The 22655-nt window shown below is 39.6% G+C and overlaps 1 protein-coding gene across 1 annotated transcript in view; it reads left to right on the top strand.

The window, feature by feature from the left end:
* The first annotated feature begins 3611 nt into the window (after positions 1-3611).
* The window catches only part of LOC149209481 (protein LIKE EARLY STARVATION, chloroplastic), an 89410-nt gene continuing 70366 nt past the window's right edge, over positions 3612-22655 (top strand). The window contains exon 1 of the mRNA XM_089396376.1: positions 3612-5305. Within this exon, the coding sequence (XP_089252502.1) occupies positions 4705-5305 (601 nt within the window). The 5' untranslated portion in view covers positions 3612-4704. The remainder of the gene's footprint in view (positions 5306-22655) is intronic.

Raw genomic sequence — 22655 nt, 5'->3', positions numbered from 1 at the left:
CCTGGCTCAAATCCCCTGAATGAGGTAGTGAAAGACCTTCAACACTCTTAACTTCCTATTCGTCACCTCCAAGATCTAGGCCTCCCATGACATGTGACTTAGGAACTATTATATAATGAAAATAATTTAAAATGCTACTAGAGCCCGAGTGAAACCCTCTTGATGTTACTTGTTTGATACCAAATTGTTGAGGAGTGCATCGTGAAGGTAGCAAAATATCCTCCGGGAAATTCGCAATACCCCACTCTAGTTAGAGGAAGCTCATTTTGGGAAGGAGAGATATTGAACCTAGGTATAACCTCTAGCCCCAAATCCAACAAATATTGCAATTCCCCAAAAAACGGTGAAGCGAAAGAGGTTAAACCCCAAAGTTCTTCCGAATGTGCCTCAACCTTGGTCCGGTTAGGTGAGGAAACAACTACTAGACTTGTTGACTCCGATGTAATAATAATTACCCCTTATGACCTTGAACCCTCAAACCGAGCCTCCTTCGAGGCTGAAGCCATTGAAGAGACTATTTTCCATTCCAACACCTCTACAGTTTGTCCCCTTCCATTCCAAAGAGCTATTGTCTTTGGGGTATTTATGAAAATAGGGCTCCCTTCAACGTTGACTGTATCATAATACCCCAGGTCTTCTGGTACCACGATGAAATCGTCTGCATAAAAAAATGGTAAGTCAGTTACATGTCAGGCCCACAACCGCTGACCACCCTTACACTGAACTGAAACTAATGACCACCCTACACTAAACCAATATATAAATTAACTAACTGAAGGGAAAGGGAAAATTCCCCTAGTTACTTCTCCAAACCCTAACTCACTGCCATAGATGCGCTCCTATGCTCCTGTCACCCTCCTCTACTTTCCATTTCTTATTACCTTTATCTCCTTTGACATATAATTTTTAATGTAATTATTTGTTTAACAATCTAAATATATTATTGTTTTGAGGCTTCTGTGATCAGTGCTTTGTGTGTAGTTTTCTTCCGGAGTTCTCACATCCATGATTGTTTGTATCGACGTTTCGAGCCATCCATCGTGGCTCATCATCAGGATAGATCAGTAATTGTGTAGGACAGATCTCACTGGACTTGAATAAATAGGGTTAAGAGATACACAGGGAATGGAAGCCGACCTTGCCAAACTTGTTTTGTACTTTTTGGTTTAATTTAATTATATACTATTAATACAATAGAATGATTAAAATTAAGTTTGAAATATTTAATTATATAATTGAAATGTTTAATTATTAATTTTAATGTTAATATCAGTGATGCCAAACAATTCAATTATTTAATTTGATATTCTTTGTTTATTAGTTAAAATGTAAATTAATATTTTTAATATTTAATTATATGATTTTTAATATTTAATTATATGATGAGATTTTTTATTTAATTCAATCAAATAAACCTAAAGTGAATCTATATCGAAATATTTAATTATGTAATGGTATTTTTATTTGTTCGAATATTACTACTAAAATGAATTTTTAATTTATTTTTATTTATTTATTATTTATTTATGATTAATTATATTATGTTTGTTACTACTTTATTTTATACTTAATTTTATTTTAGTTTTGTTCTTATTATTTAGAGTAAAATAAATTAGTTTGATTTTAATAATAATCTTAATATCTTAATTTTATTTTAGTTTTATTTTTATTATTTAGAGTAAAATAAATTAGTTTGATTTTAATAATAATCTTAATATTAATTAGTACTAGTTTAATATTATTCTTTGTTTTTATAAATTTTGTAATTTTAGTGATTTTCATTATTAGATCTAATGGTTTATATGCATGATATGAATATTTAGAGATGAAAACTAATATAGTTATCTGTTTAGAATTTGTTTGCATTTATCTAAGATTTCTGTTAATTTTCTATCATAAAAGGTGTTAATGTTAATTACTAATAATGTTAATATTAGTAATCTAAGATTCATAGTTTTTAGTTTTACTATGTAAATTAATGTTTTTAATTTTAAGAATTGGAAGTTAGGGTAGGTGTTTAGTACTGGTGTGAAGTGTGGAGAATGTTGGGGAGGGAGGTCAAGCTTAATGGGGGAAGGGTTAGGTTAGGAGAGGGTGTTCTAGGACGTTAAAGTAGGAATCCAATTGTCACTTATTTTCCATCCTTCGTCTCGATTAAGGTTGTTAGGGTTTCTATAGCTTCTCTCGGTTTTCTATAGTGATAATAATCAATTTTTAACTACCACCTTAGAATTTATATTTTTAGGGATTAAAAACATATTTATAATAATTATTTTTAAAATATATCTAAAAATAAAATAATTAATTGTTAAAATAGTTAATAATAAACATTATATTATTAAGTTATTATTATAAAATATATATTTTTGGAAATTTGACCAATACCATTTCACAAAATGATATCCAAAATAAAATAGTATTGTTAAAATAGTTAATAATAAACATTATATTATTAAGTTATTATTATAAAATATATATTTTTGGATATTTGACCAATACCATTTCACAAAATGGTATCCAAAATAAAATAATTTTGTTAAAAGTTTGAAAATATAAAATTCAAAAGTATTATAGCAATATATTTATATTTTTATAAGTTGGGAAACATAACAATCGTTTTTACTAATTATTTAATTTAAAGTCAATTACATAAATATTATATTAAATATTATTATTATTATTTTTAATATATTTAATATTATTATTATTATTTTTAATATATTTATATTATATAATAGAAATTAAAATTTCATAGATTAATATTATTTAAAAAAGTTATGATTTTAAATATAATAAAAAAATAAATTATAATATATATATATGGTTGTTGGAATAAGTAAAAAGATATATATTAGAAATTCATAGTTTAGTTTAGGACTAAGATATTAAAGAAAACTCGACACTGAAATTGGGATCTCAGACTCCTGCTTATCTAGTTTTGATAGGCCAAACAAAATGCTTATCTAGTTTTGATAGGCCAATTCAACGAGACGCTTATCTATTGAACTTAATTATGACCGACCATGATGTCTTTATAAAATTTGAAACTGGATTAAAAAAAATAACATCTAAAAAACCAGATAGGAAAAATAACATTCCAGTAAGCTAAGCACTCCTTTGTGTACTCCATCCACAAAGGGACAAATTAAAATAATAAATTAGCCTAAGATCAAAATAAAATTGCAGGGAGGATAAGTAAAGTTAAAATGCATATTGTCATCTAACAACAGGATATCAAACTTCTACCGCAGAACTTCCTATGAACGGTATTGGTGCAACCTAGCAACATTGTACATTTCACTGATATGATATAATATCATTGATATGTGTTAAAGTATGTCAAAGTAGATGCACAACACCGTACTCCGTACTCTGCATATATATATATATATATATAGATTATATATTCATTCATGTGACACCAATATTGATACATGTGAGTCCACATCAATATTGTTTTTTTTTTCTAACTATATGGTGGGTAACAGTCCTAATCAATCTATTCAAGGGGAAGCCATCTAGCGGGAGTATTTGACAAGTGGAATAGGGTAACAAGAAAATTACTAGCAGAGAAGCTATCCCACCTCACCTGTGAACGGTGCACATCGTACGCAGGACACCAGCCATATCTGCTAGTGGACACCGGCTTTAACAAGATGGGGACTTCAACGGAAGAGTACTGCAGTCTGCATTATTTCACCACCGGCTTTAACAAGATGGGGACTTCAACGGAAGAGTACTGCAGTCTGCATTATTTCACCACCGGCTTTAACAAGATGGGGACTTCAACGGAAGAGTACTGCAGTCTGCATTAGTTCACCAGTATCTTTATTTTAGTTGATATATCTGTTCCTAGATCTCTTTCCTCCCCAGCAAATCTGTTCCAAGGTATCTATAACAGGAACGTTCTGACCATTTTGCAATCTGATTTCAAGGTACATAGGTATTGACAAAGGTGGAGAGCCAAGAATTCTTCACATTGTGCTGACAAATCAGAATCTCAATCATCACCGTTTGCACTCCATCCCATGCTTGCCACAGTTCAGACAGGGTGGACCAGGCCTCGAGAATAACTTGCCTACAAAGCCAACAAAAGGACATGAGTCGTCGCTCTTTTATATAAAGCATAGAGTCCAAACTTAAAAATGCAGGTGTCAAAATTCTTCAAATCCCATTCGAAGTAACAGTTTAAACAAATGGTAAAGTTGCGTGCATGCAATTCAGTGACACAACCGCGAGTTGTCGTGCCATTGCTGCTGCCAGGGAGCTGGATCGTATACTGGCAACAAAATAACAGTATGAAATCGAAGTGCATTTTCTAAATGTCATATATTGTTAGCCGCGTCTGAAAAATCCCAGACTTGGATTGTGAATTGCATGCTGGAGAGCAATCTGAAAAAGTTTTAAATGTCTGTTAGTGGGCAGTTTTGAATATGTCTCACATATGCTTTTAACAAATATTAGGAGGCATTATCGTGCAATATTATAATTTGGGTGCTCATAACTGAAACTTGGGTGTACATGTTTTATTGAATATTCGAACTTGGGAGCCAATATTCTTGCAGTACCGAGTTGGGTTCTGAACATGGTTGCATATGTATTTATTGAGTATCGGCTTCGCGACAGATTGGGGTGATTCAGATATATTCATTAAGGATTGACTTGAGGACAATTTTGGCTGATTCAGTTCTAATCTTGTAGAGAATGGCATATAAGATGAGTAGCTTGATATTTGGAAATGTTCATGTCATGGGAATGAGGGAAAATACGGTAACCAGGGATGCCATTGTCCCTGGTGCTAGATTTATGGTGTTACAGAGTAACAGATTGGGAATGGTTTCCTGGAAACAGAGGCCTTGGGTTATATTAAAAACACGAGTACGGTATGGGATGAACATTACTGCTAGGGTTGCTCAGCAGGAAGACAGTAGAGAGAGATCAAACGAGGGAGATGGGTCTTACTTGGATATGCGGAATAGAGCATTAGAGAATCAGAAATCTTCTTCCTCTCTAGAACCAGGCCAAGAGGACAGCAATAGTAGCGCGGATCCGGAGGAGTTAGAGAGAAAAACTAGGTACTTTGAGCAAATACAGCAAGTCCCTATTGACGAAAGGGACAGAACCCAGAAGATGCAGGTAATTGATAGAGCGGCTGCAGCCATTGCAGCAGCTAAAGCTCTGCTAGAAGGAAATCGCCCATCACAACTTTACTCCCCTTCTGCTGAATATCATTCGGATTCCAAAGAGTTGAAAAGTGAAAGCTCGTTGCCAGCGAAGCCAAGTGATCCAAGCAGTCTCCCAGATGGTAATAACTTTTGTTTCTTTGTTTTTGTTCTTTTCTTCGGAATTGCGTATGAAGCATTCTTTTCTCAAGAGTCTGCACTATGTCAAAATCAGCCAAAACCTTACAAGTGAACTAATGCTCCGTTGGCTGTAATCAACTACTTGATCTAATAAATGGTAACTAATGGGCATTTTGTGTGTCTGCCTTTCTTACTATTTTTATTCGTTTTTCTGAACTCTCCCATGAGTTGATATAAATTCCAAATATTAAACAAATCTTTGAAGGATAAGGGACAGAACTTAAGTTTGCTAGGTTGGCCTTAGGATTTTGTCAAATCTGGATTGAAGTCCCTGATACAAAAGGTCTATAATTCTATGTAACCAGTAAAGTTATATATAATGTGTGCGTGCACATGCCGAGAAGGAATTACTAAAAAATGATAAGTACATCAAGAATGATATGTCATGGAGCTAAAGTGTGATGACACAGATTTCCCATCTCTACATAGTGGGGGAGAGCTACATCTTTCCTGAAAATGCCAATCCTGGATGAGATCTGTGCGGCAGACTCCAATTTAAAAGTTGTGACTTGAGATCTGTGCTGCCGACTCCAATTTAAAAGTTGTGACTTCTCCCAAATAGAATGGATTAGTCAACCCACTAAAGCTTGCACGACATTGCCTTTTCCATTAAAGGGCTATACCTGCCAGCAAAATTACATCCCAAAGGCCTCTTCCTGCCTGTCAAAGGGGTTATACCTGCTAGTGTAATGACATCCCAAAGGCTTCTTCCTGCCTGTCAGACCTTCCAGTTGTCCCTAAAAAGGATTCCCTTCCAATGAGGGTAGGAAAAAAATCACGCCTAAAAATCTTTGGCAACTTTGCAATTCCACATAACAGGTTTAACACTTTCAGCTTGAGCTATCACATTCCACAATTGAAAAAAAGATCAAATGAAGTTGAATCTCAAGCAATGCCGAATTTGATTCCCCAGGAAGATTTTCTCAATAAAATTTGTTAAAAAAAGATTGACGATTCACTTTGTGTTAACTTAAAATATATAAAAACATAACTATATATATATATATATATAATATATATACTTTATATACTTTGTGTTAACTTAAAATATATAAAAACATAACTATAATAATATATATATATATATATATATTACTATTTTAATTTTTATTTTTTCAAAGAGAAATATACATTGTGCAGTCTGCCAAGACTGAGTCAGCTTTTTCAGAAAGTAGATTCAAAAAAATACATGTAAACTGTCTGAAAAAACATAGATTATCCTAGTACTTGATCATATAAAATTTCAAGGGGAAAAAGAAAAATTGTCTGCTGACAGGTTTCAAAATGGATTCCATTCCATTTATTTCTTGATCATTCTGAAGCTTGTACTGTCCAAAAGAACCTGCCGGGAGCTGAAGAGCCTCCTTGGATAACTTGTCTGCCTGCTGGTTAAGTTCTCTGTATATGTGGGAAAAATACCTCCATTCAAAAAAATCCATTTCTGACAATATCTCTTTGAGGATGTGATTTATACTTGGAATATTAACATCCACTTTCTTATTAGCCTAGTCAATCACAAGCTTGGAGTCACTAAGAACCTATATTTTTTTAACTTTGAGATGTCTATCTGTGTATAGAAGAACCCAGAGGGCAGTGAATTCAGCCTTTGTGTTAGTTTCTCTCCCATGAGCATATCGCGGAAGATAATGATGGCTTTGGTTAAGAAATAAAATAGCTCCTACTCCACATTTCGGAGGACCTTCCTGGCTGGCGCCATCAAAGAACACCCAAGGAATTTGTTTGTCAAGATCCGGCATGATAGGCACACGAGCTATCTTTCTTTTTGGCTCTGAGCGAAATTCTTTACAAAGTTTTTCAATAATCCCACTAGTAACTTCAGGAGTAATTAGTTTGTCCTGGAAAATAACCTGATTGTGAGTCCATCATATGTTATAAACGAAAATAGCTGGAAAAGCTGGATAGCATTGAACCGATGAATCTGTTACCCATTCTTGAACACATTCTTCTAAATTTATTTTGCCCAACTGAGCAGCGGAAGGGAAGAAAACAGAGGGAAGGATACTCCATGCCTTTTCTGCATATGACAAGAAATAAAGAGATGAGAAATGAATTTAGACTCCATGTGGCATAAGGCGCATTGGTTCAGACCATTCCACCCCCATTTGATGAGATTATCCTACGTTAATAGCTTATTTTTTAGACCCAACCATAGAGATAATTTGCACTTCAGAGGACTACTGTGTTTCCATATGAAACACCACCACTATTTATGATCATGCACGGGGAGGGATTCAACATATGCCTTTTAGCCAAGCTTCGTAGTGTCCTCACCCAAGGAAGAGTTCTTAGACCAAATAAGATGATCTGGGTCATCATCGACTAGTTGGATAAGTGAAGAGACCAACAACCTTACATAAGCTGACCCCTTGGAAGCTTCGGATTCAGGGAGGGCATGATCTGCCGCCAACTTCCAGGCTTGACTGCCCAAAGCAATATCATATTTTGATTTTGTGTCGGCAATAACATATATCCCGGCTTGTCTTAGGAGATGGATACAATTTTGTGACAATTTGAATTCTATGCCCACGGTGGACCAAGGGTCTTCCCCAACCCTTATGCTTCTGCCATACCCTATCCTCCACAACACCCAGTTCCCAACAAAAGGAAAAGATTTGGTTAAGGCCCTCCAGTCCAAAATAAATTTGTCCCCAAGATATTTTGATTTCAAAGTATGTCCCCACAAAGAAAAGTTGTTGAAGGAATGCCAAAAACTGTGAGCAGCGAGGGACTGACTAGAAACATATATATTTTTCAATCCCCAGCCACCCAAAGATTTTGGCATAGCAGGAGATGACCAAGAAACAAGACGACAACCCTTAGATTTTGCTTTTCCAGACCAAAGAAATTTGAAACTTAGTTTTTGAATTTTTGTTAGAATCCCTTTAGGGACCAAAGCAATGGAGGTCCAATAAATAGATTTACTTTCAAAAACGAATTTCACTGGGATTAGACAACCTTCCTTGGAAAGAAGTCTGTTGGTCCAAACCGAAATACGTTTCTCCATCTTCTTAAATAACCAAATCCAATTTTCAAATTTATAGTCATTTGCTTTCATCATAAAACTCATGTACTTCAATCCTTCGTCTATGGACTTGATCGAATTGGAACAAATCACGTATGCAATAGGAGGATTTGTCCGAAAGGTTGTTAAGGATCATGCATGGTTTTTGTATATTAATACCATATCTGTGACTAAAGCAAACTGAGCTAGAATACGATTTAAAGTTTGGAAATATAAATTATTGCTTGGAATGAACAAAAAGACATCATCCACGAACAAAAGTTGAGAAATGGCTACAAATCGCGTGATGTTTACCCCTTTGAGCTCTCCTTTTCCTATTGCATCATGTATAGTTTACTCAATACTTTTGCCACTAGCAAAAAGAGGAAAAGAGAAGGAGGGCATCCTTGACGGAGCCCCCTAGAAGCACTCAAAAGGAAGAAGGGCGTCCATTGATAAGTACTATGAAGCTGGCCAACTAGATACATCCCATTATCCAATTCACGGATCCTTGATTCATGCCTACCTGAATCAACATCAATTGTAAAAACGTCTAGTTCACCTTGTCATATGCTTTTGAAAGGTCGATTTTGATGGCAGCCGTGCTGAGATTCCTAACTTTGATATAGTGAATAGTCTCCTGGGCCAAAGAGATCGCGTCATGGATTTTTGTATTTTGGAGAAAGTTGAATTATTCTTCCGAAATGGTTTCACTAAGAATAGGCTTCGGTCTAGTGGATATGATTTTTGTGATCAGTGTATAGATCACATTACAGTAGGAGATATGCTAGAAATCATCAAATGAAACTGCATTATGAATTTTTGGGAGTAGTGTTATGAAGGTCGAGTTAAGAGCACATAAAACCTTCCCCAAAGCCAGAGAATCCCGAACTACTTTTAGGAGATCAGATTTGATAAGATTGTAAAAGCCTGTGAAAAATTCTACCAACATCCCATGCGGACCCAGGCTCTTTCTTTTTTGCATGGCATAAAGAGCTCCCAAAAGCCCCCCCTCTGAAACTTTAGTTGACATGGACTCATTCATTTCATCAGAAATCGATCGAGGGAACAGGGATAGAGTATCCAAGATTTCCTGGATTGGACACCCCTCAAGTTGGGTGAAAAGGGATTTGAAATGTTGAGAGCCCAAATGCACAATGTCTTGAAAAGAGGAGTGAAGGGAACCCTCTTGTTTCTCAATAGATAAAATAGTGTTGACATTTTTTCTATAATTTGCTTAACTATGGAAAACTTTCGTGTTGTTATCCCTTCCTTGATCCATATTGCACGACTTTTATGTTGAAGCTTGGGGTAGCTTTGGAAGGTCTTCTACATAGGCTTGGGGTCTTAGCATGTAGAAGATTATTTATTGCCTCTTTAAGTGCTTGCTCTGCGGAGTAAGTGATTTATGTATTCTTTCCTAAGTCTAACTTAGGAAAAGTACTATAATTAAGTTAATTAATTATTGTGAACTATTAAATCAATTTCTAAGGATACCCCTAGAAGAAAATTTTTCTCCATGATGGTCTTCAGCCGGTAGTCACCAGCCCCTCGCAGTCACCAACTAGCTTGATGTGCCATTTGCCACCTGAGGCAGCCATGTGGTCCCTCACCCATCTATCATGATCGTATGTTTGAAGGTGGGCCTCCCAAACCTAAAGGTATGCCTTGTTATTTGGTAATTGAGTATTCTAGTTTATTTATCATGGAAACTTTGGGAATGGATTAATGGGGGGATTCGATGGAAAGAGTGGTCTAGGTCTGTGCTCTTGTCCCCTAGGTCCCTTTTGGGATATTAACCTTGCACCCTAGTCCCGTGGGATCTCTTTTATTGACCTATTGGTTTTAGAGATGGTACTGCATGGGAAACCCTAATTTTGGTTGCGTGGTCCCGCTACCCGATTCACATATATTACTCCCCTTCCGCTCATTACACCCCCAATCATCTCTCCTCCCACTTGGGTCCACATTCCTCCACTGGGTCCACATAGGGTCAGCCACCCCCTCCCCTTGCCCCACATCTTGGGTCAGGCCTGGAATGATGTCCAGAGTTTGATGCAACTAAAAGAAAAGGCATAATTGGCCATATTCAACAGGAAATTGTACTACAAAATGCAAAAGATGGTCGAGACAAAAGCATTTAGCATGTGGGCAAAAGCCATGACATGAGCTTTACGCCATTCCATGGCCATCACCCTGGTTCCTACATGGCCTTCATGAGCCTCCTTTATCATGCAGGAACCCATGATTGTCCCAACCCCCGGTGGGCGATGAACTGCCCCACCTTATAAGGGGGTATATACTGCTATACTTTACGCATCATGCTCTCATTACCTAGAGCCTCGAGCAGTTAACCAAAGAAAATCATAAAAAGGCAAAAGGCATATGAAGAAGGGTGGAAAAATCAAGGCCAGGGTAACTCATGCACCACGATTGCTCCCTCCTACACATTATTTACCCAAGTGTGGGCTTCCATTTTATTAGCTACCCTTGTACCATGGCATGTGATCTAGGTTTCCCCCTTTGATTCCCTACTCCATTCCATCATTATGCCACATTCCACCACCATTTAAAGGATGTACCATGGACATACCACCCCCTTTAGAGGTAGAAACCACCTAATAGGATGTTGGGTTAACCCTATTTGGAGTTGGGAGACATTAGCATATGCCAAAGCCCACTGTGGAAGGGCATGCCATTATGAAGTGCTCACTTGTTATCCATGGGTTGTAATCTCTTTAATGACTTGGTGTGCTAGAAGGCACGGGGATGCATTGGATCTTATGCAGGATTGCAGGTGGTTTCCATTTGGGTCTGGTCTCCCTATATGGGGTTCTGACCCCAGAGGGTTACATTGGCACATGTAGGGTGTGTGTAGAGAGCCATGGGCCTCCATAGCAGCAGACAACACTCCATGGATCCCCACAGCCATTCAAAGATTGCTTGTGGTTCACTTATTGGACGAGGAAGATGCATCTAATCCATCATGCCTAGCTGGCCCCAAAGTTGCACCATACACCTGATAGATGATATAGGACTTGCATGATGATGTTGCATCACCTACAGCATCATCCTAGTCCTTGCAGGCGATCTACAGGCATCTTCAATTTGTTTGGAGACCCATGAGGACACTTGTGTGCCCCCAAGTGTCATTTGGAGCACCACAGGTTATTACAAGGGGCCAACCCCTTGTCCATTGCTTTTGGGAGTTCATTTACACATTATGGCACATATGGACTCCATTAGGCCTCCTCCAAGGCCCAACGACATGCACCATTCATTATTTGATCTCTTGAGAGGCTTATTCTTTTGTTTATGAGCTAGTTTGGTGGACTTGTCACCAAGAGTTAGTTATTTTGCACATTATTTTATTGCAGGGGCTAATGTAGGCCTAATTAGCTAAATCAAACTCATTAGAAGTGTATAAATACAAGTGACGTGAATTCATTTTAGTATCATCACTTGGTTGGATGTGTATCTCTTTAGAGAACTTCGCTATCTTTCTTCGTGGACAAGATTTTGGAGCATGGAATGAATTTTGATGTTTGGATCATTTTCTCATCTTGGAGCTTCTTGTTTGGCAAATTTTTGATGGTTGGATATACTCTAATACATGTAAGTGCAATTTTAATGCTATTCTTTGCTCTATTTTTGTCACATACATTGTTGCTGGGATTTCGCTATTCTAGGGCTAATTTGCTGCATCTATTATTGCGAAGTTGTGGAAATTTTGTTTCTAGATAGTGATGCTTCATGTATGGGTCATGTATTATGAGTGAATGTTCCTAAGGATATTTCATGGTTGAAATTTATCTTGATAAGCCATCTATTTTGCAAAACGAAGTATAAAGTCTTTGAAGTTGCTCTCCTTTGCCCTAGTGCTAAGTGAAGCTGCTTTTAAGGCCTCCTTGACCAAGAAAATCAAATTCGAATTCATAATCATTCTTGACTCCAATCTCCCCAAAGGATTAGGCATTGGTCTACCATAGGTGATCACCCTAAAACTTATTTTTCTTCACCTTCTCCTCTTCTTTCTAGGTCTAGCCCCATAGGTCACCTAGGGCATCAAATATCTCACAATCTAGCCATCCAAATACTTCAATTTTTTGTCCACAACTGCGCTGGTGTGTCCTCAAGAAGCCCTCCAAATTTCATGAGATTCTGACAGTGGGATCTTGAGATATCGCAAGCCCTAGCTCAAAGACCAATCTTTGCCTTTGGTTTTCCTTAAGCTAGTTACCTCATAGGGATCATTGTGCCAACTTTCACTGATTTTTTTTTGATCCCCTTCTCTTCCCTAATTAGTTCAAGTTCATCACTGGTTGCTAAACCCTCCCCCCCTTGACCTAACTTGGGGTCCATTTGGTCCTGTGTGGTTCCGTTTCCTATCAAAGCTAACTTTTCAAGGATCACTTAAGAATCCAAGTTCCATAAGGATTTTGAGGAATAAGAAGCTCCATTACATGACCTACTCCCTGAACCTAACCCTCAAATCCTCATCAACCTTTCCTAGAAAAACCCTACACTTTGCTTACAAAGCAAGTAAGCCCTAATTTTGAGTTTCTCCTTGGAAATGGTGATTGGAATCACTTCTTATCCATTGCATTGATATATTCTTTGTAAGTCCTCATACCGAGTCTCCTCCCATCGGTAAAAGTCCGTAATGAGTAGGGAGCCTTAGCTAAGGTGACAATGGGCTAAGTCTCCATTGTTGCCCTTGTCCTAACAGTTGCCCCTTTAGGATTCACTTTAGGACCCCTACTAGTTTGAGTGGTAATAGAATGGATGGATTGGCCACTAAAGGACTCGCTTTTGAGGCAATCAAGGTTCCTTCCAATGTTGAATCCTTCCACAAGCTCAAATTCCTACTCTAGGTCAACTCGTGCCCTAGCCCTAGCCAACGGCTTGACCTTAAGAGGGCCGAAAAAGAGATTAGGAGAGAAAAAATGAGTTTTATGGTAATATTTGTGTGTGATCAACTAAATGACAAGGCTAGTGCCTAATCCTTGGGATGATGGAGTCTATGGGATTGAAAAATCAGCTAAATCATGGAAAGGAGTAAGGGAATTTTTTAAGCCTTAGCTAAAAACCCTAGCTTTTACTTTTGTGAGGGATCAAGGTCACTTGGGAGAGCTAGTTTTAAGATACACCAAGGTGATTCCCGTTCACATTCTATATATGAGTAATGCATACAATGTCATTATCTAGATTCCATACATTGGTTTTTAATAAAAACTAGCACAATAGAAACCCTAGATAACATATCATTCCATACATTAGGCACAAAAATAAATATTTATAAAATCCAAGGCTTACTTACAAGATAAAATGCATGTACAATCCTTTATTGATCCGAAGTGACATCTCCAATACCAAAGAAATAGCTCCAAGTAGCAAAACACCATAGAATCACATCTCCACAAGAATCCAAGAACGCGAAATCTCTAAGAGGGCTGAAATATGTTACAAGTGATGCTGATCTAACACAATGAACTTCTCCTCTATTTATATGAGTAGGACTAACAATTAGCCTAATAAAATCCCCTAAAACAAGTTTGATGCTAAAACATGCTCGAGTTACAAGCCAACATATTAGCTTTATGAAATATGCCCTAATTTGCCCACACGTGTGAGTTGTAAGCTCTCTAGGGCTGACGTCATCCAATAATAAAGCTCCAAATGTCATGTCCCTAGGGTGATGGGTGTCCAAGGTGGTGCAAAAGCATGTTAAGTCCATGATTTGAAGGTTGGCCCTCAAATCCACCTCATTGCCTCTTGTGAGGACCTAAGATCTAGTTGGGGCACCACAAAGTGGCCTCCATGGGTCTCCAATTGCTCAAAGTGGCCTCATCTGCTCCAACTTTGAGGGCTCCTTAGGTGCAACAAGCCCTCTCTAGTCTCTCAATGTGAGACCATCTTCCTCTTAGCTATGAATCAATTGCCACCCATCAATTTATGTCAAGGTCGGCCTGGGGGCATGTTGTGAAAAATCAGAAACCCGATTCCTATTGCAACTGGAAATAATTCTCCTAATTGTTAAATTAGTTTTTAACAATTTATTTACTGTTTGCTACAACAAATACTGAATCAATCACACTGCAACCTACACAAATAAAATGTGGAAGAAAATAAACGCTAGAAGAAATACTAGCACACACACATAAAATGATAGTTATTTTTGGACCAATGTCCTCAGAAAAACCCAACTTGGGAAAACCTGTGCAGCAGTTGAGGATTTTATTATTATGTAGCAGTGAAATAATCTGAGTATAATTGGATGCCGAAACTGGCAATCCTACGGAGAAAAACTGGCAAGAAAAGTCTAGTGAGGAATTTCCTCACTCCATAGGCAAATCCCGACACTGATCTCGACTCAAATTGAGCCTTCCACACTGTCCCTGCGCAGTCACTACGTCACCCTGGCGCAGTTGCTGCTGCTCTTAGCTTGGAACAACTTCTCCTCAAGCCATTTGACCGACTGCTGTTTGAAGAAACGTCACTCCTGGCCTCTGGATCCTCTGCCTAGCTTCTGGCACTGAAATTCTGCTTCTCCCTAGTAATTCGACTTTGCCTCTAGAGGCTACTGCGCTGCTCTGCGTCACCCTCACTGTGGTTTCTCTGCCTCTCCACAAATGCACTTACCGGAACTGGAATCCTTCCTCCGACTTCATTGACCCTGCCCCTCTCACTATTTCGATTTCCCTGGCTCTCTCTCCGACAACTAAATGCTGCTACTCAGGAAATTGATCTGCTCATGAAATCGAACCGCACAAGTGATTTCTCCAAGCCCTATTGACTTCTTCTTATAATCCTTTGTTGAGACTTTAATGACCAAGATTAGATCTTAATCGATAGCTAGGATTAACTTGAAGTCTATCAGTGTGAGTTTCTAGAACATTCACACCTTAACTTAATTAATTCTGATTAATTAGTCATATTCCCTAAGTTTAGACTTAGGAAATATTTAAAAACTAACTAATAATCTAATTAAGTTCTAGGCGGAATTTCTAGAAACGATTTATGGGTTTTGGAGATCTCATGCATTCTAACCTCTCCACCAATTCGATGCTACAATAGCTAACACTCCTTCTTAGCGAGGAATGTGTTCTAGAGTTGCTGCCCCCTGTAGCAACATCCTGTCTCTGCATTGTCGCCTGTCATGATGCTGATGTTTCGCTGCTTTTGCCCACCAACTACTGCACAACTCTGATATGTGCTGCATTTGTGCTGCTGCTGACCTTGCTAAACTATTGCCAACACTACATCTGCATTGCAACTCCCTCTCCATCTTTGTTGCTGCTGCAATTGCAACATTTGCAACTGAAAAACATCCTAAATAGTGAATCACTTGTGATCAGTATGATGCATCTGTCTCCCGAGTCTTTGATTGTTGCTAGTATCTGCACTGTCACTGAGGCATTTGCGTTGCTGCTGACTCTGCACTGCTACCAATTTTGCACTGCGCTTCTCAGCATCTGACTACAACTAGACTCTGCATATGTCACTCTAGCATCTGACTGCATCTACTACCACTGATCCATCCTGCTAATCAATACTGTGGGCCCTGTAGCAAGGTATTGATCTAAGAGATGGACCTCCTCAAAGAATCCTGCCCATCTATAGCACTCTGGGGCTATATCACTAGGTCACCCCACTTCACTCTTGGGGGTGTGTCAGCAAACATGGCGAAGTCTTCCTCTAGCTTAGAGGACAGCCAATCGATCTCTGTTGATGCTACCTGCTGGTCCTGCTTCTCCTCCTTGTCTTTCTTCCTAAGAGGACACTGGGTACTGTAGTGACCAAACTCACCACATCTGAAGCACTCGACCTTTGACAGGTCCTCCTCCTTTGGCTGCTCCCCCTATCCCTAACTGGGACCCTTCGATGCGAGGGCCACATTCTCCTCCTCCTTCACCTGCTTCGATCCACTGCGGCCATTGATGGAGCTCTTCTCTTGAGGTCATCTCAACTCTTCCTACTGCAAGTCAGCCCACATCTTGTCCCACTCTGGTAGCTTCTCTCTGCCCAATATGCTTTGGACAAAGACTTGCCACTCTTGAGAGACACTGTTGAGTGCCAATCTCACAAGCTCTGTGGGTTGAGTCGCTACCCCAACAACTGACAACTGATCTCGAACTTCTTGAATCCTGGTGAGGAAGGCGTCCATGCCTTCCCCCTTCTGCATCCTGGTGCATTTTAGCTTCTCCTCTAAGTACATCTTGGAAGTGACCTGATACAACTTGGAGAGAGTCTCCCACATCTCTCTAGCAGTGCCTTTGCCAGAAATGTGTGAACAATGTGATCCCGAACACCATCAAGGATCAACCTCTTCGCCTGCGCCATCTCCTTTCTGTACTACTTCAGCTGATCTGCATCCTGGGGCGCAACTACCATTACATCTATGTATGTCTTAAGGCCATATTCATCTAGAACGAAGGGCATCCTTGCCTTCTAGATGACATAGTTGGAAGCACCATCCAACCTGTCCTGATCTCGAAGCCCAACAGTGGCCATCTCAAACAATGTCGAAAATCTCCTCTTCCCTTCTGCTCAGCTGCTGCTAGGCTATTCACACTCCCTTATGGAGTGAGAAACTCTACTCACAACGTTTGGTGATTTGCAAGGGAAATCGAACTTCTTGAGACTAGTTCCCTGAGGAAAATTTTCCCTCAGTGTGTGCTCTTCTTCCACTTGATGCTAGCTTTGCTCTAGCAATTGCTGCAGAGCTACTGCGTCTAGCTAGAGATCTGCTATGCGAAAATACTGGGGATGCTCCCTTTGCCTTTGGAATCCCTCGATCTAGAGAGATCGATTTTTTCTGTCCCTTAGAAAAAGCGATTCTCCTCAAGAATTTCGACCTCTTGACCGAGGTGACTGTGCTGCCTCTGGGGTTTCAATCTGCTGGTCACACTGAACAACGAAACTCCTTTTCTTGCTACTGAGCTCTACGACTAATCATTTGCCCTCTGATAGCATGTGAAAAATCGGAAATCCGATTCCTATTGCAGCTACTGGAAATAATTCTCCTAATTGTTAAATTACTTTTTAACAATTTATTTACTATTTGCTAAAACAAACACTGAATCAATCACATTGCAACCTACATAAATAAACTGCAGAAGAAAATAAACGCTGGAAGAAATACTAGCACACACACATAAAATGACAGTTATTTTTGGACCAATGTTCCTGGAAAAACCCAACTTGGGAAAACCGGTGCAGAAGCTGAGGGTTTTATTATTATGTAATAGTGAAATAATCTGAGTACAACTGGATGCCGAAACTGGCAAGAAAAGTATAGTGAGGAATTTCCTCACTCCACAGGGAAATCTCGACACTAAATCTCAGCTCAAATTGAGTCGTCCAAACTGCCCCTGTGCAGTCACTGCATCACCCTAGCGCAGTTGCTGCTGTGCTCAGCTTGGAACTTCTCCTTAAGTCCTCTAACCAGCTGTTGTCTGAAGAAACGTCTCTCCTGGCCTTTGGAACCTCTGCCCAACTTCTGGCACTGAAAAGCTTCTCCCCAACAATTCGACTTTGCCTTTAGAGGCTATTGCGTTGTGCTACGTCAGCCTCATTGTGGCTTCTTTGCCTCTCTACAAATGCACTCACCGGAACTGGAATCCTTCCTTCGACTTCAATGTCCCTGCCCCTCTCTCACTCCTTCGATTTCTTTGGTTCTCTCTCAGACAACTGAATGCTGCTACTCATGAAATCGATCTGCTGATGAAATCGAATTGCACAAGTGATTTCTCCAAGCCCCATTGACTTCTTCTTGTAATCCTCTGTTGAGACTTAAACAACCAAGATTAGATCTTAATCGATGGCTAGGATTAACTTGAAGTTGGTCCATGTGAGTTTTTAGAACATTCACACCTTAACTTAATTAATTCTGATTAATTAGTCATATTCCCTAAGTTTAGACTTATGAAACATTTAAAAACTGACTAATAATCTAATTAAGTCACTTCTAGGTGGAATTTCTAGAGATGATTTCTGGGTTTTGGAGATCTCATGCATTCTAGCCTCTCCACCAAATTTGAAGGCTAGAACACATCTGATGCTACAAAAACTAACACATGTTGGGTACAACTGCGTCATCCTAAGAATTATCAAATTTGATACAAATTCATCCAATGTCTTGGGTGCTAGAGGTTCTCTGGGACATGTGTCATCCAATGATGCTGCTATTAGGCCCAAGAGTCTCAACGCTTCACCTGTTTGTGCTAGTATACTTCTTTGGAGGGCTTGGGTACTTGTGGAGTAAGTGCCCAAAACCTAGGCTGTTGGACCACTTGACAAAAACATGGACTCTAGTGAAAGCAACCAATCATCGGGAACCAAGATCATTAATTCTTCAAAGTGAACCAAAATTGAATGTCATGGGCAATTTAATACTCAAAACAAGGATCCCCTTCCAAAATCAGGACCTTGATCTTGCAATGGTGTTCTCTCCTCGAGTAGGGGTGCCTAAAGGTCAACCCTATTAGGTGTTTCCAGCCCCGAAGGGGAAGTAACATTTCCTTGGTCCATTCTTCAATTGATAGGTGTTAATGAATAGTAATGATGGTAACAAAGGGGATAAGGATTCATGGCCAAGTGCCAGGGCCAAAGGGACCAACTGATGGGTGTGTCCACATTCTGAGTGTATAGATGTGAGTAGGGAGTATTCATGGATGCATGAGATACCAGATCAACGTTTGTTTTTACACCCCTCTTGTGTGCCTTTTACTTCTTCTTGGTTGTTCTTTGCATTATTGCTTATATCTCAAGGGTTAGGGCTTGCTTTGAATGATGTAGCGGTTGTATTAGCCCTTTAAGATGAGTTAGTTTATCGCTCATTGAGGTTGGGGCATGCAAGGGTTCCTTCTTTTGATGTAATGGAGCAACACGTGCTTAGGAATTGGGTGATGGCCATATGAGTGAGGTAGAGCTCATGCTAGGCTTTTGCCCACCTGCTAATATTTATGTCCTTGGCGATTTTTTGCATTTTAATCTTTTCTTTCTTTTATATCATTGTGGCCATGATTTGCTCTTTTTGTTTTGTTTAGCCACATCAACCTCCCAGGGCAGAATTTTTGGGCCCCACCTAGGCATGTGGACATATGAGTGCCAAATCCTAAAGAACCAATGACCAGCTGAACTTGAAGAATGGAGGTTAGATATGGGCTTGCAATATATGATGGAAGGTGTTAAGTATGAAATATGGGAAGATGGAACTATGCTATCTTAATCATGGTTTCCCAAGTAGTGCCCCTCCTATACCCAAAGGGCCCTAAGGGAGGTCCCACTAGACTAGGATCAAAGATTAACCCCCCAAGTCAGGTGAGAGAACATGATAATGGTCAAAGTTCATCAATATTCCATATCACCCCATAATCCATCTTAAATGCTCAAGAACAAACTAGTATAAGCACTCGATTGCAAAATGATCAAAGTACTTTTTGAGTGGCATCCCACCTTTGTCATGTGCTCATGTCAGATTAGTGAGAAGCAAATGGTTGATGCAAGTGGCGGAGATGTATGGCATATCATCAACTAGTGGTGGATGTCAGGGGTTGCTGGCTATCTAGCTAATCGACTGGCTATCAAATGTAGGAGAAAAATGTTCTCCTAGGGGATTACCCATTTTGGTGGGTAACAAGGCTTATTATTATGAATAATCCTTTTTAGGGCAATTCTTTTGGGAGTGCCCTCGAACCCCTGCAAATTCAAAGAAGGAATCTTTATTTAGAGCCTTGCGAGGGGTCTTTTGCTCTAAAGCATCTTGATAATCGTGGCCTGTACTCAACTATGAATATCTTCTTTAGATTTTTGCTGTGCCCTTGACAAATAGGGTTTTGTGCTTACGTGTTCCACTACCAAGGGCATCCATCACCAACCTACCGACAAAGGGTCACTCTTCCTAATGACCAACTTGAGAAGGAAGGGGATATGACCTCCTTTTAGATTGTCTAGAACCTGAGGAAACCTCTGAAGCAACCTCCTTGATGGGATTATTCTCAGGTAGGTAAGCCTTCTTGTCTCAAAATCTAGCAGGTATTGTGAGAGGCCTCACAAGATAAAGAGTATATCAAGTGACAACACTATGAGGTGGGGTTTGTTAGTTTTTGTAGCATCGGATGTGTTCTAGCCATGAAATTTGGTGGGGAGGCTAGAATACATGTATTCTCCAAAACCCATAAATCGTTTCTAGAAATTCCACCTAGAGACGACTTAATTAAAATAATTAATCTTTTTTAATGGTGCCTAAGTCTAAACTTAGGAACATTGATTAATTAAAGGGTATTAATTAAGCCATGGTGATAATATTCTAGAAGAAGACATGGATCGAGTTCTAGTTAGTATTAGCCATCGAGTATGTTTTAATCTTGGCCGTTGATGTCTAACGAGAGATTATAAGAAGAAATTTGATGGGGGTTGGAGAACACACTCGAGACACCAGAAATTCGATTTTGCTGGGAAATCGATTTCCAGAGTAGCACCTGTGTGTTGCCGGAGGTGATTCAATAAGATCGAAGCAGTGAGAGAGGGGCAGGGATAGTAAGGCCCAAGGGAGATTTTCCAATCGGTGAGTGCATAGCAGAGACACAGTGAGTTCCACAGAGAGGCAGCGCAGAGTAGAGAGGTAACATAGTACTTTAGAGGGAAAGTCGTATTTTGCTAGTGAGAAGCAGTGATTCAGTGCCAAAAGCCGGAGTGGGAACCTGGAGGTCAGAAGAATCGATCTTCCAGACAGCAGCTGATCAATTAGCGAGAGAGATGCTGGCCCGAGTTGTGTGGCATAGAACTACGTAGGATGACACAGGGACTGCACAGAGGCAACAGAGAGTAGTGCGTCTTGAGCCAAGGTCAGTGTCGGATCACCGGTGGAAGTGATATTTTTCTCACTAGATCTTTTGTTAGTCATTTCTCTATATGGATTGCTAGATTTGAGCATCCATAGATTTGTACTCAGATTTGCTACTGCATAATAATAAAACCCTCAGCTGCTGCGCCGGTTTTCCCGAGTTGGGTTTTTCCGAGGACATTGGTCCAAAAATAACAATGTTATTTGTGTGTGTGTGTGCATCTATTCTTCCAGCATTATTTTTCTTCTGCGGTATTGTATTTGTGAAGGCTATAGTGTATTAGTTTCGATATTTACCATAGGATGCAGTAAATAATTTGTTCAGTTTATTTAACACATATAAGAAACTTAATCAATTGCTGCAGTAGGATTCAGGGTTTCTGAATTTTCACATGGTATCAGAGCTCAGATCATAAGCCAGAGAGCTCAGTAGCAGAGGGAAGGAGGAATTTTGAATCTCTGCATAGGCAACAGTTCGAAACCCTCAAGAGGCAGCATAGTCCTTGGGCCAGGAGGGTCAGTTTTTGAGGAAAATTTATTTCTCTGAGAGAGTCGACAGAGAAATTATATTTTCCAGATCAGAGCTTACTAGAGGCAGAAGGAGACACAGTGTTTTCCTTGTAGAGTAGATCTTCAGCTGGGACGCAATTATTTTGTAGCAATTTGCTAGTGCAAAATAGCGTTAGGAGGAAGGAAGAGCACACACTGAGGGAATTCTTTTCTCAGGGGACTTCTAGCCCAGAAGTTCGATTTTTCCTAGCAGAGAAGCAGTAGCTGTGAGCAGATTTGACCACTCCAGCAGGGAGTGTGAAAAGCTAGTCAGTAGCTGCGCAGAGGAAAAGAGGAGGAATTTGACATTTTTGCAGAGATGGCATCAGTAGGGTTGAGAGATTAGGATCAATTGGAGGGAGCCTCCAACTATGTGATCTGGAAGGCAAGAATTTCTTGTCTTCTAGATGAGTATGATCTCAAAGCTTACATCGATAGTGTGGTAGCTGTACCTGCAGATGCAGATTTGCTGAAGGCCTACAAGAAGGAGATGGTGAAAGCAAAGAGGCTGATTCTCGATGGGGTTCGAGATCACTTGGTGTCTCACATAGCTGGCAAAACTACTGCCCGACAGATGTGGGAGGCATTTGCTACGCTATACGAGGGATCTTTCGAGCAACGAAAGATGTATCTTGAGGAGAAGCTGAGATGCACAAGGATGCAGAAAGGGGAGCGCATAGACCCCTTCCTCACTAGGCTTCAGGATATCCGAGACCAACTGTCTGTAGTAGGGTCAGCGCCTTAGCCTACATAATTGGTGCGGTTTGCTCTCAACAACGTTTCTGAAGAATGGCAGGTCTTCGTCTAGAGTATTCTGGGCAGAGAAAAGTTGCCAGACTGGGATCGTATGTGGGCTGATCTGCAGCAGGAG

This window comes from Pinus tabuliformis, chromosome 1_2 (genome assembly GCF_031772625.1).
Source record: "Pinus tabuliformis cultivar Carrire ecotype Pingquan chromosome 1_2, CPIR1, whole genome shotgun sequence".
Lineage (NCBI taxonomy): Eukaryota > Viridiplantae > Streptophyta > Pinopsida > Pinales > Pinaceae > Pinus > Pinus tabuliformis.
Note: the sequence above shows the minus strand (reverse complement) of the source record. Positions and strands in the feature narration are given on the sequence as shown.